At 39.8% G+C, this 16954-nt stretch overlaps 1 protein-coding gene across 4 annotated transcripts in view; it reads right to left on the bottom strand.

Annotated features, from left to right (window-relative positions):
- The window catches only part of u2af2a (U2 small nuclear RNA auxiliary factor 2a), a 16708-nt gene extending 320 nt beyond the window's left edge, over positions 1-16388 (bottom strand). Inside the window, exons 1-12 of one of the 4 annotated variants that reach the window (XM_061776811.1) lie at positions 15789-16388; positions 9053-9194; positions 6220-6255; positions 5878-5984; positions 4838-4989; positions 4635-4751; positions 2758-2914; positions 2571-2668; positions 2175-2297; positions 1998-2084; positions 1258-1506; positions 1-564 (exon numbers count right to left, since the gene is read on the bottom strand). The exon at positions 1-564 is cut by the window's left edge and continues 320 nt beyond it. In XM_061776811.1, coding sequence (XP_061632795.1) covers positions 430-564; positions 1258-1506; positions 1998-2084; positions 2175-2297; positions 2571-2668; positions 2758-2914; positions 4635-4751; positions 4838-4989; positions 5878-5984; positions 6220-6255; positions 9053-9194; positions 15789-15837 — 1452 coding nt within the window. In that variant the 5' untranslated portion in view covers positions 15838-16388 and the 3' untranslated portion in view covers positions 1-429. The remainder of the gene's footprint in view (positions 565-1257; positions 1507-1997; positions 2085-2174; positions 2298-2570; positions 2669-2757; positions 2915-4634; positions 4752-4837; positions 4990-5877; positions 5985-6219; positions 6256-9052; positions 9195-15788) is intronic. The other 3 variants (XM_061776812.1, XM_061776813.1, XM_061776814.1) reach the window with 3 other exon arrangements.
- Positions 16389-16954: the final 566 nt, after the last annotated feature.

Below are 16954 nucleotides of genomic sequence, written 5' to 3'. Positions count from 1 at the left end.
TCCTCTCTTTACATTTTGTTAGAGCCGTGTTTAATCCCCTCAATGCACCTTCGACAAGTTCCTTCCATTTAAATACAAACATTGATGTGTTACGGCCCCCTCTGCTCCCCACCCGCAAAAAAATGACATCTCTGGCTCGCAAAGTATAAAAATTGTTGACCCCACCCTGGACCTATTATAACACACATTTCTCAAAATGTTTAGACCTCCCTCTACCCTTTCCCACTGAGGAACAGCCCCACATCCAGAACAGGCCCACTTTTTATGAGATCTCACATCATAACACATGGTAATCCCCACTTTAAAAAAAAAAAAAAAAAAAAAAAAAAAACCTCATTGAGCTGATCTGGTCAATGGGACCTCAAACCTCCCCACCCCACCCCCCACCCCAAATTCTGGTCCCCCCCCCCCACCTCCGTCTTGCCTCCTCTACCAGAAGTCCCGGCGGTGATACGCGTCTGGGTCGCAGTACTTCGTCACGACTACTCTGTTGGCAAACTTCCTTCCTGTCAGGCCCTGCATGGCTTTCTGAGAGTCGAACACTGACATGAACTCCACAAAGATCTGCAGGGTGTAGAACATAATCGTTGTTGAGGGGACAGTCTCACCTAGGGTTGCAAAATTTCAGGAATTTGGAAAGTTTCCATGGGTATTAATGGGAATAAACCAGGAATTGACAAAACTGGTTCTTAATGCGGAACTTCAATATATTTGGGGAAATTTTATTTTCACACAAAGGTGGGTAGCTTTGGTAGATACATTCGAGATGCAGACTTTTAAAAGTGACTCATTCACATGAAGGATGGCAGTAACTACGTGCGACTTGCAGTCAGAAGAAACACAACACGATCTATGTTTACCTTAAAGAAAAAGAACAGGCACGTCATGGACTATCAGACTAAAATGTACACATTTCAGCCAAATCCACCTTGAACCTTTGCTGTTAAAAAAAAAATAGATTTAAGAACATTATGGCTGAATTTGCCTCAACTGATGTTATTTTCCACAGACTAATTTTTTTTTAGTTAAAGTGACACTGTTGGCCAATATTGGAATTTTCGCATTCCTATTTTACATTTTTGTTGCTTTGATGTACGAACACAAATCTATAGAAATGTCAAGCTTTTTAAATTGCATGATTTTACATGGCTGTCTCATGACAAAATAAAATGTTTATACTTATGTTTATTATTTTCTAAATTCCTCTTCTTAACTTCCCATGGAAATTTTCCAGCCCCCTCGCAGCCTTCGTCTCACCTTCCCGGTGCCGGGCACTTCCAGACCGTCGACGGGCCGCGGGATCTCAATGCTTTTGACTTGGCCGTACTTGCTGCACTCGTCCCGGACATCCTCCACGATCTCCTCGTACTCTTCATCGTCCAGCAGCTCTTCAGGGGCCACCATGTTCATTAGGCAAAGCACCTCGGTGGGCAGGCCGCCCATTTGGGTGACTGTGCTGTTCAGGCCAGGCACCTGCAGCGTGACAGGGGTCTGGTTTATGCTGGTCTGCAAAGAGAGTAGAACAGTGTTAGAACTAACTAACTAACTAAATAAATAAATAAATAAAAATAATTCCTTCCAAAACATTTATAATAATTGCTAAAGGGACACTAAACCGAAATTTCTTTGTGCAACAATACGTTGTATGTGCCAGCACTAATCAAACACGGTATACTTATTAATATTGCATTCGTGGAACAAGAAGTATCAAAATTACAGCCTCGTTTACAACATATTTAAGTAAACCTGGTTTGTTAAAAATGGATTCTGTGTCAAGCTGTCAGCATCAAAGGTGAAGTGTGCATTGAGAATATTTAATGGTAAAATGATCTAGGTCTGATATAACATTGACTGTGGAATATCCCAGTTAACAGGTATTGCTGTAATTTAAGCCCTGGCAGAGGTTTCCACTCTCCGAGCGCTGTTATCAGGAAAATACCACACAAACTAAAATGGTCTTTAATGATCCGTATATATGAGCAACCCTCCACACATACCAGAGTGGCATTCTTGGATCCCACACTGGCTCGCTGCACCAGGAGCTTCTTGTCTCCCAGTTGCATGCCGTTGAGCCCGGCAATAGCCTAAAATGCAATGAAGGGAAGCCTTGAAACTGCTCTGTAACCATGACGCGCACCATCACTTTTATGGTTCGTGTTGAACTGACTGGCTACCTGGTCATTGAGGTTGACGTCGACATATTCACAGAAGGCGTATCCTTTAGACAGGCCTGTGGCACTGTCCTTCACCAGGTTAAAGGCCTTCAGAGGGCCAAAGGATGTCAACAGCTCCTTCACCTGGGAACAAAGATTTCAATGATAACCATGAGTGCGAGGGATTAAAGATCGATGGAAAGCTGCTTGAGCAGTTGTTCAATACCCTGTTGTTACGCTGGATATCAAGAATATTGAATAAAACGCTTGCTATAAAGCCGTTTAAACATTTCACGATATCCTACAAGAGTGTCGACTAGTGCGAGCGTACTAGTACGTGGACCTCAAGAAGGATATCGAATAAATGAGCAAACGGCTTGCCGTAGAGGTCAGCCTGTTTACGGTCCAACCACAAACCTGGTCGTCATTCAGGTAGTTGGGCAGCCCGCCGATGAAGAGCTTGTGGGCCGAGTCGGGCACCACTGTGGAGACCACTCCTGTGTTGACAACAAGACCTTTGAGGACAGCAAACAGTGGCAGCTCCAATATATATTTTCTCAAATGGTGTATGAATGATGCCAACAGGAGTAGTAATAGTAAAAACCATTAATTGTCTGTGTACCAGGCACATAGACACTGGGGTTCTCGCTCATGCCCGGCAGTGGCTGGTAATCGTGTGGACGGCGAATTTTAAGGCTCTGCCCTTGGAAGATGATTCCATCAAAAGCCATTGCCTGTGTTGTCTCATCCACTGAGCGGAACTGGACAGGAAAGCTCAGGTTATTCCATGTGCATTTTCAAATCTCTCCACACATACAGTTAGGCCCAAAAATATTTTGACAGTGACAAGTTTTGTTATTTTAGCCGTTTACAAAAACATATTCAGGATGTAATTATATAATCAATATGGGCTTAAAGAGCAGACTCTCAGTTGTAATTTGAGAGTATCCACATCTAAATTGGAGCAAGGGTTTAGGAATTGCAGCTCTTTAATACGTAGCTACCTCTTTTTCAAGGGATCAGAAGTAATTGGACAATTGAATTAGTAGGCTGCAAAAAAATGGGCTCTTCCCTCGTTAACCTCTCATCAAATAAGCAGTTAAAAGGTCTGGAGTTGATTCCAGGTGTGGCGTTTGCATTTGGAAGCTGTTGCTGTGAACAAACAACATGCAGTCAAAGGAGCTCTCAATGGAAGTGAAACAGACCATCCTGAGGCTGAAAGAAAAAGGAAGAAATCCATCAGAGAGGTAGCGGAAATGTTAGGAGTGGCCAAATCAACAGTTTGGTACATTCTGGGGGATTAAAAAAAAAAAAAAAAAAAAAAAGTGCACTGGTGAGCCTGGGAGCTCAAAAAGGCCTGGACGTTCACAGAAGACAACAGTGGTAGATGATCGCAGAATCCTTTCCATGGTGAAGAAACAGCATCCACACAAGAACACTCTCCAGGAAGTAGGTGTATGTATCTAAGGCTACCATAAATAGAAGACTTCATAAGAGTAAATACAAAAGAGTCACCACAACGTGCAAACCATTAATCAGCCTCAAAAATAGAAAGGCCAGAATTGACTTTGCCAAAAAAAAAAACCTGAAGACGCCAGCCCAGTTAGGAACAGCATTCTTTGGACAGATGAGACTCAGGTCAACCTGTACCAGAATGATGGGAAAAAGAAAGTTTGGAGAAAAATTGGAACAGCTCCTGATCCAAAGCACACCACATCTTCTGTAAAACATGGTGGAGGCAGTGTGATGGCATGGGCATGCATGGCTTCAAATGACACTGGGTCAGCTGTTTATTGATGATGTGACAAAAGACTGAAGCAGCCGGGTGAATTCTGAAGTGTATAGGAGTATACTTTCTGCTCAGATTCAGCCAAATGCAGCAAAGTTGATTGGCTGGCGCTTCACAGTACAGATGGACAATGATCCAAAACACTGCAAAAGCAACCCAGGAGTTTTTTTAAAGCAAAGAAGAGGAATATTCTGCAATGGCCGAGTCAATCACCAGATCTCAACCCAATCGAGTATGCATTTCACTTGCTCAAAGCTTAAGGCAGAAAGACCCACAAACAAGCAACAACTGAAGACAGCTGCAGTAAAGGCCTGGCAAAGCATCACAAAGGAGGAAACCCAGCGTTTGGTTATGTCCATGGGTACCAAACTTCAGGCAGTCATTGCTTACAAAGGATTCGCAACAAAATATTGGAAAGTAACATTTTACTTAGCGTTATGTTTATTTGTCCAATTACTTTTGAGCCCCTGAAATGAGGAGCGTTTGTATAAAAATTGCTACAATTCCTACGTTTATGCATATATTTTTGTGCAACGCTTCAAATTAAACAAAGTCTGCACTTCAATTTCATTGTAGTTTCATTTCAAATCCAATGTGGTAGCATGCAGAGCCCAACGCATGAAGATTGTGTCACTGTCCAAATATTTCTGGGCCTAACTGTATGTACAAGAAACTTCAGAGTAACAACCCACCTCAAGGAAGGCAAAATTCTTATCTTGGTTGATCTGCACAGCAAGCACAGGGTTTCCTGGGGCCTGAGTAAGACCACCCAAACGCATTTGAGCGTTAAAGAAGTCCATCATTGACTCCTGGAAACGAGAAATTAAGAATATTACAGAAATAGAGACCCATTTCTAAAGGTGGATGAAAGGTTAAATGCTGCCTCGTGTCACACCTCAGTGATCCCAAAGGGAATGTTTCCCACGTAGAGCCTGCGAGCCTGTCGGGTCATCTGGCTGCCCACGACGGGCACAGGGGTGGGAGTGACGGCCAGGCCATCTGGAGTCATGGTGGGCAAGAGGGCTGTAGCTGGGATTTGGCCAGCAGCTGGGGTGGGGACAAATCAAATCAGTACATTGAAAAACATACAAACAGTAGTACCGGTTTAGCATGGCTTAGTGGTCTTCTCCCGTTAATTACTACTCGTCCTCCTTTCGTGAAATCGATACTTTTCACAATTGTGGCTTGTTCGCCGCCATGGAGGCGATGATTCATGATTTTTACAGAAGCGGCCTTTTAGCCACATTAACAAGCCAGCTGCACAGCGGAGCTGCCCACATCATAGACAAGTTGAAAGCTTGTTTTTTTTTTTACATGGCGGAAAATGCGATGACATTAACAAACATGACAGCAATTGGTTGGTAGAGTCCAAATCTTATGTCAGCCAGTCACTTGCCGTGTCCTTTGAGGCCAAGCGTGTGATAGCCACTTGCATGTCGTCTCAATCTCTCCGGAACATTTTCAATTTCCTCATAACAGCGAAACACATGGCAGCTGCCCGTAACAAAATACGGCTAAATTGGAACACCCGATATCGCTGCATATGTATTATATTGCCCCATGGTGGCCAATGTGCACAGACCAGAAGGCACAGCACAATGTCCAGTGAATTGAAGCATGAAATCATGATGACCAAACTGTTTAATGAATTACATTTCATGTAAAAATAGAATTATTACTGTTCGTACAATAGTGTACAGTGCTATTTTTCTCATTAAAAAACACGTAAAAAATGTTTTTTTTTTGAGAGGCTGAAACAGATTAATGGCATGTCCATCATTTTGATGGGGAACGTTGATTTGAGATATGAATGATTTGAGTTATAAATATGGACACAGAACAAACTAAACTCATAAGTCAAGGCACCACTGTAGTATCTCAACACAGAAGGGAATACAAGTACAGGAATGAGAGGCAGACAAATAGAGACACTACCTTGCATGGCTTTATACTGCATGGGGCTGATGTTTTCAAAACCTGGTGGTGGGACATCCCAGTATTTCTTCACCTTTATCTTCTTTTTCTCACGGTGTGGAGAACGACTTTTGGAAACACACAGGGGACATGGAATTAGGGTATAATTCTTCAGTGGTAAAAGTAAATCCAACATTGTGCCAAAACACAAACAATGCATCACAATCTGGAGGGGTTTATGTCAAACAGAACATGGTGAAAATTTATGGCAATTTACACACAAGTCTGGTGTTTGTAGTTCCATAGGCGGGACATGAGATTGTGGCATAACAAAGCATCTTTGTGTTCAATTTGCTGTATTACCTTGCAGTATTCTCCTGTGGGTAGCTCGGTGGCGAGCTGAAATGACATTGGAGGGATTTCACAAAAAGATTCTCTAACATTTCCACTTCTAAATGTCTAAGGAGTCATGTCCGACACAACTGGCAGGACTTCTGAACATTGTGCTACTTTATATTTCCTGCCACTAATCAAAAGTGCCTGGATGCTTTGGTGCGTGTGCAACTCTGTAATGTGCGGAAAGACAATGGCTCACTATTAAGCTACTTTTATTTCGTCATTCACTCTTTAATCATCTTAAAAATTCTGCAAATTTCCACATTATGGGACTAATGAAGGTTATCTTATCTAAAGTGTGATTTATACTGAAATCTGGTTTAGCCTGATCATATTATTTGAAGAATTGGTTTGCTAAACTCTGTGATAATAGCATGAGAAATTGTGATGAGGAGGAAAACAATCGGACACGGGAAACAATGACACGTCTGCATTTACTGTATCTCTCTCCAGAATTTGACAAATGGATGGATGTCAAAACAGATTAGTTAGGGGGAGGGCCACGGCATTATTGAAGGGGCAAACCAGGTGTACACAACAAAATGTTTTGCTTAAACTAATGCACTCAATAACAGAAATACTTATGCATACGTTTAAAAAAATAAATGGGTGTAAAATAGCTGATTACAAACAAATGAAAAGTATTAGGAATAGGGTTGGGCATCGTTTGAATTTGAGCGATTGCGGTTCCTGATTTCAATTCCGGTTCCAAACGATTCTCGATTATGATTCTTTTAGGGGGCTGGGTCAAAAAGGTTTGCATGGTTTAAATAAAGGGTGTCCAAATTATGAACATACATTTTCTTAGCAGCCTGCAGCATAGACTAAAATGAACATTTGACTTGGGGTTCTTTATAACCAGCATCAATATCAAACCTATGAACTAATAGGCAATGTGTGTCGAACTAACCCAATTGACTTAATATGTATTAATGTTTCAGCTGAAAGTCAAATATAGCATTGTTAAAATAATTTCATTCATCATATTTTATCACCTCACATGGTTTATATGTGCAGGTTTTAACTTGACTTTCCGTTTTAAGCCTTTTATTTTGGGCACCGGAACTCAGCATTTTGGCAGGAAAAGTAACTTCACACGGCACCGGTAATTATTATTTTTTTAATGGATAGAACCAAATACTATAAAACGATTCCTTTCCTTACCCACCGATGAGGCACAACATTAGTGTCTGTGATACGTTTGTGAATTGTGCCCCAAATCATTGTAATGTAAAGTTGCTACGGTGAAGTTTTAGTTCAATGTTAAGCTTTTTTCCTGTCATCGGCTCTTACGTTGGTTTGCAGACTAAAATAAACACGAAAAACCATCACTTCAAAAGTGCTTTCAACTGTTTACCTTGTTAGCTGTCTCAATGTTGGCATAAACGTATTTTATTGTTTCACTCACCTAATTGACTGAGAGTTGACTTCACTGAAGCTCAGCGCGGGGTAGACTGAGGCTCGGAGTGCGTCAGATGCTACACATCGTGAAAGCCTCCTTTGCACAACACTGGTCATTAATTTTAACAAAGACACACTTTTGTTCGCCACCACCGCCGTTGGGCACAAGTACGTCTTCGTGGGCGTTCTCCGTTGGTTTTCCCCGCTTCTTCGTTGGTTTTCGCCACTTCTTCGGGGTTAGCGGACTAGGCATCGAAACTGGGAACCGACATTTTTTAACTTGAACGATTCCGGGAGAACCAGAACGTTAGTCCCGGTTCCAATCGGTTCTCGATGCCCAACCTTATTTAGGAATATGCTAATGACTACAGTATAATTGGGCAGGAAAATAAATTAACTTCACATCTGGCTGGACTATTGTTCAATACTACAGTGCATTTAAATACTGGGAGACTTCACACAAATGACTAAACATAGTTTTGTTCTCTACTGAACATAGTTTTTCTAGAGAGGGAAAAAGAGAAATGTGTGCTGGTTTTCAAATGTATGCCACCCTGTATTTTTTAACATCACAATATATCTCGCAGGGTTAAAGACAATCGCAAAGTAATTTTTTTACCCCAATATCACGCAGCCTGAATCTCAAGCTATAGGAAAATATTTTTACAATTCTACTAAGAAAGAGTGGCCAGTGGGGTTTATTAGCTCAACTGCAAAGTACCACATCCTCATTAAGAGGAGGCCTTTAATTGTGCAAATTGCTGGGTGACGGTACGCATGCTCCTGTCCATTTATGGGTCAACAGAGAATTGTATATTTGGGGAGAAGTGTTTAATTAATCATCACTGATGAAGTGGTCAACACTCTAGAAATATATTCCCAGTGAAGGCCACTTTTTGAGGATGTGTGGTAAAAATAGACTTGACAAAAACAGTTTAATGTTTCACAAGCTTTGGTAGGATTAATTCCCCGTAGATCGATTCTCAAAGACTGCCCAAATAAAACCCCTGTGATGGGCAGGAGGAATTTTCAGATGTGCATTTGCCGCTGCTGAAAATAGCATACGCCTCATTTACAAAGACGCAAAATCCCCAAATCTGAATGGACAACCTGCGTGGGCTCAGAGAGTCCTTAATGTCATGGAAATTCAAGAGGCCTGTCGTGTAAAATCGCTTATTTCTCAGAAGATAGGTCCGTGAAAGAGGCCAAGACAGACAAGGGTGTAAAGAAGAAATGCTAATGTGTTTGGCTATGAATATGGATTAAACATTTTTTTCCTAATTTAATCAGTATGAGTAAAATGCCAGTTATTATATAATAAACTGGCTGGCGATCATCGGGTGCAACTTATGTTCCCAGCTTGTCGGTCCAGACGTAGATGAAGAAAAGGGCGACCCACCTGCGTCTGTGTCTGCGATCCTTACTATCGCCACGCCGATCCCGGCTACGTCTGTCCCTGTCTCGGCTTCGCCTCTTCCTGTCTCTGCTGCGGCTACGTGAGCCGGAGCGGCGGTGATGCCGATTCTCTTTGTCCCGCTCAGCTGGACGGCAAAAAAAAAAACCAAACAAGGGATAATAATTGCAGATAAATGTGTGACTAATGTAAAAAATTTTACAAAATATATATATTAAAAATAAGAAAGAAGAAAGAAAGAAAAGAAGAAAGAATTGTACAGTTTTTAAAAAATTATTTCAATTAAAAAATGGACAATCTTTCAGTATCTGGAACATTTAAGTAACATTTTTAAATCACATTTTACGGGCAAATGCATAACATTGAATGGCACAATTAATGACATCGGCACATAAGATTGTCAGGTATTTCTCACTAATGTTGGCTTTTTTAATTAGTGAATACGACAAGCGTCCCCTAATCAAAACACAGGCCAAAAGGCAGTATGACTGGAATACAATGTCAACTTGAAGAATGATTATGAACATTCCCTACTCTGTTCTTTAATGCGTCGCTTAGGAGAGTAAATCTAGTGTGAAATGGATTTCAAATAAAATAAGATTTAAACCAAAAATCAAGAGCTACAAAAAATGAATTACAGCTGACATTTTAGTAGTAATAGACCGATCGTCCAGCCTGATTATCAGGGCCGATATTTAGCATTTGAGAGCATGTCGGCATCAGCCTTTTTTTTTTTTTTTTAATCCGACGGCCGATAATTTAATACTGGGTTATTTTGACTATGATGCAGCTGTGGCGAGCTTCTCTGTCTGTGACTTCTCTCTCCAGCATTGTCCCACCCACAGCACCACCTGATTGGTTACCCTTGCACAGCCACTGCACGGGTAACATCCAATCAGCACAGAGTAAACAGACACGCAAACACCAAAGGCATGAAAAAGGTGACCCAAAAATAAATAAATAGTTTAAAAAGCATTGTAGGGGGAAATTTGGGGGGATTCTGGGATCCCCCGGGCCCCGACAGAGATTTTTTTTTTTTATTATTTAACAAATTAAGCAATCTGGAAGACTGAAGAGTACAATAAGGCAAAAAAAAAAACATTCTTCACGCAGAAAAATATTTACTTACCCCGCTTAAGTACATGTTGATGGAAAAATTTAAGATTAAAATTAAATTTGCCTAACTTCTTTGCTTTTTTGTTTTGGTCTCCAACTAGAGCCTGGCCCATCTCCACCTGCATCTGATCCCTGCTTCAAGTTGTGCCACATGAATAGCATCCTCCGCTTTAAGAACTCTCATTCTGGAAAACAACTGACTAAAATCATTGTCTGTTTCACTTCATTTTTCACTATTACCAACTTCAAAGGCTAATCCCAAATGCATCCTCCAGGAAATTATTAACAGTATTTTTCTGTTTGTATTGGTCATTTTTTAATTTGAAGTTAGTTCATTATGTTGTGACATAATTCCTAACATAGCTCCGTCACTTAATACATTTAACATTAACATCCATAAACTAATTAGATAATTGTAGACACGTTTCCTAATAATACAAGATGTACTAGCGGATCAGCTCTTGTTCCTGATGTTACATGTGCTTCGTGGTTCCGCAACCAGGGCCACGACCCGTAGAACCTCAACGCGAAAATACAAAAGACCAGTGCAACAAATACGACACTGGCTGATCTGAGGAGCAAAGATGTGTCTTAAACGTAAGAGTAGCAATATAGGATGTCCGCTCCAGAGGTGGGTAGAGTAGCCAAATATTGTACTCAAGTAAGAGTGACTTGACTTAACAATATAATGTGACTCAAGTAAAAGTAATCCACCCAAAAATTACTTGAGTAAAAAGTACACAGTGAAATAATTACTCAAGTACTGAGTAAATAGTAACTTCTGATTTTTTTAACCACAGCATGAACATCGATAAAAAAAAAAAAAAGAATTACAAAATAAAACGTGAAAGTACAAATTCTGATATTGCTGTGTGTGTCTACGTGTGTGTATCCGGAAGTTGAATTCGTCGCGCACGAAATAAGTTGATAAATAAGTAATAATTGGTCAATAAAAGTAGCGAGCGACATTTAGATCATTGTAACGGAGTAAAAGTACCGTTACTTATTAACAGCAGAAGCAGCGGAAGTGCTTTTTCTGGTCTCGTCAACTCCTGTGACTTATCCAAACAAAGCAGGTCCCGAGTGCACAGGCAGAACCTCAGGCCAATGCACGCACATATTAGTCCGCCGCCGAGTAATATTCAGAAATTACATCTGTGTGGAATGGATCTAGCTGCCAGCCGTTCAAGGAGTAAGAAACAGTCTATGGCTTCGGAGTGCGTCAGACGCTACACACCGGGGAAAAACTACTTTGCACAATATCTCATTCTAAGTGTTGCAATGAGGCGACTGGTCATTCATTTTAAAGTTAATACACTTTTCTTCGCCGCCACTGCATTTGGGCACACGCACGTCATCGTGCCCATTCTTCTTCGTGGCTGGAGGACTAGGCATCGAAACTGGGAACCGAATTTTTTTTAATTTGAAAGCTTCCGGGAGAACGTTAGTCCCAGTTCCAATCGGTTCTCGATTCCCAAACCTAGTTCCAATACTTATGTTCACTTGAAAAGTAGGCTTTACACGATCAGGATTTTTGGGGGCGCTCACCGATCAGAGAGCTTAAAAAAACGATAACCGATCACAAGATGGAGCAATATGCCTATTTAAATGATCTGTTCATTTACTGTATATACTTGCTCAAAAAATATATTTACAATAAATGTATCTTTGTTCATCCATTTATGCGAGTGAAGCATTGTGACAGACAGAACAAATTAATGGTCTTCTATTAGATGGCAGAGGAAGTACATTCAGTAATTAATGTATCCACTTTTTGTGACATTGGTTTGTTGGTGTGCCGTGAGATTTTTCAATTGTAAAATATGTTCCATGGCTCCATAAAGGTTGTAAATCCCTGCTCTAGTCAGGTCATGTATTCTAATCGATCAGGTCAAACCAACATTACATGACAGAAATAATGGGTGCTAACTTCCTGTAATTAAATTACTTTATTGTAATTAAATTACTTCACCCAAACCGAAACTTTATAGAGCATGATTCGACAGAACTGCAGCATGTTTACATACAACCGTTAGTGCTAGCATTAGCTTGCTAGGCTACATAAGATTTTTTTGCCTGCTTTCGAGCCTTATCTTATTCAAAGTATGGGAACATACCTCAAGCAAGCCTTAAACGAACGTCCTCTCCTGTCCTGAGCACCAGTGACCACCAACACACGTTTCCCCCAATTTTGTTCTTATAATACAGTCAGCGTAATCCATTCTTGTTGTCGTCGCAACGGTAACGAGTGTATCCGGTTGCATTTGAGTTGACAAGATAAAGCCCAATGATCGTAAAAAAACGGGATGCAGTGGTATCGGAATACAAGATTTTATGGCAGTAGTCTGTTGTGAAATTTGTCTTGTAGTATTGCGTGTTGTCTGTCCCACAACGCCGACATTAAAAAAATAAATAACTATTGGCTGTCAGATATTTACAGTACTATCTCAAAAGACACGCGACAAGGCTAAAAATAAACTAGCTTTTGGATTCAAATATACTGTGCACGATGGCGACGTGGAGTAAATGTTTTTTGCAGAGCCAATCAAAGGCGACATTGATCGCATCTGCGAATTATGCCATTAAAGCAGATCAGCATAAAGTGCTAAATATCGGCCGATACCGATCAGATCGTGTAAAGTCTATCGAAAAGTGGGTGGCTTTAAACAAAAGGTGCACCCATTATTTCTGTCATGTAATGTTGGTTTGACCTGACCGATTAGAATACATGACCTGACTAGAGCAGGGATTTACAACCTTTATGGAGCCAAGGAACATATTTTACAATTGAAAAATCGCACGGCACACCAACAAACAAAAATGTCACAAAAGGTGGATACATTAATTACGGTATGTACTTCCTATCATCTAATAGAAGACCATTCATTTGTTCTGTCTGTCACTATGCCTCACTGGCATAAATAGATGAACAAAGATACATTATTGTAAATATAAATTTTGAGCAATTAAATACAAGTATATACAGTAAATGAACAGGTCATTAAAATAGACATTGCTCCATCTTGTGAATTGGTTTGTTTTGCAAACCAATACATTGCAAAATAGTGTGAATAATCAAACGATACTTGTGGTGGTGGTACACTTATGCAATCGTTTTTAAATGTAAAGTATGTCAATTACATGGTTATGGTAATGCTAAAAAAAATTGTGGTTTTCCCAATGGAAGAGAATTTGGAGCACTCACTCCCTTTCATAGCCAAGGTTGTTGAGAAACATTTCAATCAGGGTTCTGAACTCATCACAGTACAGAATCTGCTCTTATCAAAGTGCTCAATGATATAAGTTTGAATACTGACTCGGGAAAGGTGTCAATTCTGATCCTGTTGGATCTCAGTGCAGCTTTTGATACAGTAGATCATAATATACTGCTGAACAGGTTGGAAACAAGGGTAGGACCAAATGGAACAGTCTTTAAATGGTTCAGGTCCTACCTGGAGGAAATGAGTTATTTTGTAACCATTGGAAGTGCTCAATCGCATCGAATGGCAATGACCTATGGGGTCCCTCAAGGGTCAGTTCATGGACCCCTCCTGTTCAGACTGTATATGCTACTCTTGGGTCAAATTATTCAGAACTTTAATCTTGACTATCATAGATATGAAGATGACAGTTATATCTATGTTTAAGTCCTGAATACATAAATGAAATGCTAATAGAAAAAAAAACCCAGTAGGGCTCTGAGATGGACAGACGCTGGTCAAATAGTGGAGCACACAGTTCAAAGCAAACATGGTGAAGTAGCATTTAGCTATTATGCTGCACACAAATGGAATAAGTTGCCAACAGAAGTGACAGCTCCAAGTGTGCATGTTTTTAAGTCCAGGTTAAAAACTCTTCTTTTTCCCCGTGCTTTTTAGAGCATTTCCACTTTTAAATGATATTTCTATCACTGTATGCTGTTTTAATTGTATTTTGACTTATTTATTTTTCGCTTTGTTTTAAATGTTTATAAGCTATTTTTTCTTTGTTTTTAAATGCTTTTACTCATGTAAAGCACATTGAGTTACCTTGTGTATGAAATGTGCTATATAAATAAATTTGCTTTGCTGACTATAAGAGCTGACTGCTGGCTCCTGCAGTTGAACAAATTATCAATTATTAGAAAAGGCTTTGTTTTTTTAACGGCTCGTTTTCTCTCCCACTGATTGTTGCAGACAAACTTCTTGTTCACAGTAAAATATTTTGCAAATATCATACCATGAATATCCCCCCCTCATTTAATTTTCACCCACATCCCCTTTCAGATCACGTTCCCTCTTAGTGGGCCAACAATTCAACATTGTTGAACTGTGCTTCACGGTGACAGTAAGACATCGAAGGACGCAACGCCGCTATGAACACTTAGCTGCTCCATGCTAGATGCTAGCAGACGCCGTAGTATGGACTAATCAGAGCAAAGCTTATTTACGTCTCATTAATTATAAATCCGTCCGTTTTAAATGCCAGGAGGAAATGACCAACGAGAATAGCTTGAAAAAGACCGTTTTGGGCATTTCCAACCCAACATAGCTTGCAAACCCGATAAAAGGACATTAAAGATTATATAAAATAAAATTACAAAAATTGGTGGAAGGAGACCTTTAAGAAAAATTGTTTCATGTGGTCGGCTTCAAGAATGAGTACATTGTGTCTTGTGCAAGCCGGAAAATCACCGGCTTCTCATGTTAAAAAATTCACAGTATCATCTGAAAAAAGATAGACATTATTTTTACAGCTTTTGGTTTAAAAAAAAAATGTAGAGCTGCAATTAATCCTTATTTTAATAATCGATTAATTTTTTTATTAACTGTAATGAATCTTATCGAAAACAGTTTTGAATTTACAGCCCCTTATTCAAAAATAGGACATTATTTCAAATTGACAGTCTAGAAAACATGCAAAAATAAATTGATTATGATTCAGTCTCTGCTTTGGTCCGTAACATGTCTGAAAATAGGCAAAACAATTTTGTAAATGTCTTATTTTGACTAAACAAAAACATAACCAGTATGTGTTCATGGAGGGTTACTTGAAGCTACGATTTACTGGTGAGAGGCTGAAATCAGAGGATTTGGACAATTTTATGTTAAACAAAAAATAAGTTCAACAATCTCCAAACAATTGATTATCAAAATCGATTATTGTTAGATAATAAATTAGTTGCTGCTTAATTGTTGCACTTATACTGACTGCTTTAATTTTTCCTTATTTCAGTACTTTTACGAACAGTCTTTTTTTTTTTTGCACAAGTATCAATCTGGAGGCTCCTTCTATTTAAACAGCTTGTTGGTACTTTTGCAACCTCTGATTCTTAGCTTCTATAAAAGCGGGTCGCGACCCCCTCCTGTGTAATAGTTTAAAAACTTACCCTCTGTTATGATACGCCAAATTTGTCGTTTTGAACAGGTAACGCGCACATAAAGTTTCCGTTTCACCAATAGCAAAATAGCAATCGGTCCCATTTTGAGCCTGTAGCTAATGATGGCCATCCAGTAAATAGACAGAGCCGGAATAGCATAGCGTCATGGCGGCAATGCAAACCAACGACATCGAGCTATGGTTTTATAACATTTAAATACAATTTAAAAAAGTGTGCGTAGCTTACCCTGTTTATTTTCAGAGAGCTGCCGTTCAAATTCGTCGAAGTCCGACATCTCTGTAAGCTTGGGCGGCTTTCCGCGTCTGCGTTATTCGCTCGAGCTAGCAACCAAAAAAAAAGTAGATTTCGATAGCAGCCCCAAAAAAGGTTGCACGCTTAAATTTGCTTAAAACTAGCAACCTAATCAAGAACCACTATACTCTGATTAGCACATAAAAGAGGATTGGGATTTAATTACAAGGCGCAGGGCAAAGTCATTGGAGGGGGAAGGAAAAAAAAAACGTGGGTTAGCCCGCTAGCGTTAGCCACGCGAGCTAGTAGCAAAGTCCAGCAGTGGGGAAGAAGGCCTGGCGCAGCAGACGCCAAGATTAGCCCGCTAGCACAGACAACGGAATGAATGGGGACTATTCCACCGCAATGCAAACACAAAGTCCAGCGGTGAACTGGCCTCCCCGAAAGCGCAGACACTCGGCTTGAAAATCCAAACAAGCACGCCTTGTAGGGTTTAGAGGTCGGCGAGGAGTATAAAGAAAACAGTAAGCCCGCTTTTCTTTCTCCCACCGTCTCCGTGGTCCTCAACACCGGAAGCTCATCAACGGGCTTCCGGAAAGTGGTTCTACGACTTATTTTTTAAAAAATATTTTCTTTTATTTTGGAGCTAAATTACTTAGAAAGACACCATTTTGTGTGTTGTTATCTTTCTGGTTAGTTATTATTTTGGCGATGTATTCGGTTCATTTTAAGGTCACCATGATGGGCTTCAACGTGATGGCCTGAGCATCAAGTGTGTAATGTCTGAAATAATATATAGTTTTGTTGTTGTTGTTATTGTTGTTTTAAATGAGGATCTCAATTGAAAATAGTCAGTTTATAAGAAAACAAAATACAGACAAACAGACAATATAGTAATTAATATATCAAATAATACAAAGAAGGAGCCAAAGGCATTTTAAATAAAAACATTAAACGAAGACCACTAAACAAAGGTTTTTGTTTTTAGAGTTAAATAGGGTACTCATTTATTGTCTGGTTTCATTCTCACGAATTAAAAAAAGAGATTTTGATCAATTTGTATTTGCGGATACGAAATTTCGCAAGAATAATTATTACATTTATGACAAATACTTGTTAAGTTTTATTGCTATCATAATTGAAGAAGCCAAACAATGCAT

The sequence above is a fragment of the Phyllopteryx taeniolatus genome, chromosome 6 (assembly GCF_024500385.1).
Source record: "Phyllopteryx taeniolatus isolate TA_2022b chromosome 6, UOR_Ptae_1.2, whole genome shotgun sequence".
NCBI classification, from domain to species: Eukaryota; Metazoa; Chordata; class Actinopteri; order Syngnathiformes; family Syngnathidae; genus Phyllopteryx; species Phyllopteryx taeniolatus.
Note: the sequence above shows the minus strand (reverse complement) of the source record. Positions and strands in the feature narration are given on the sequence as shown.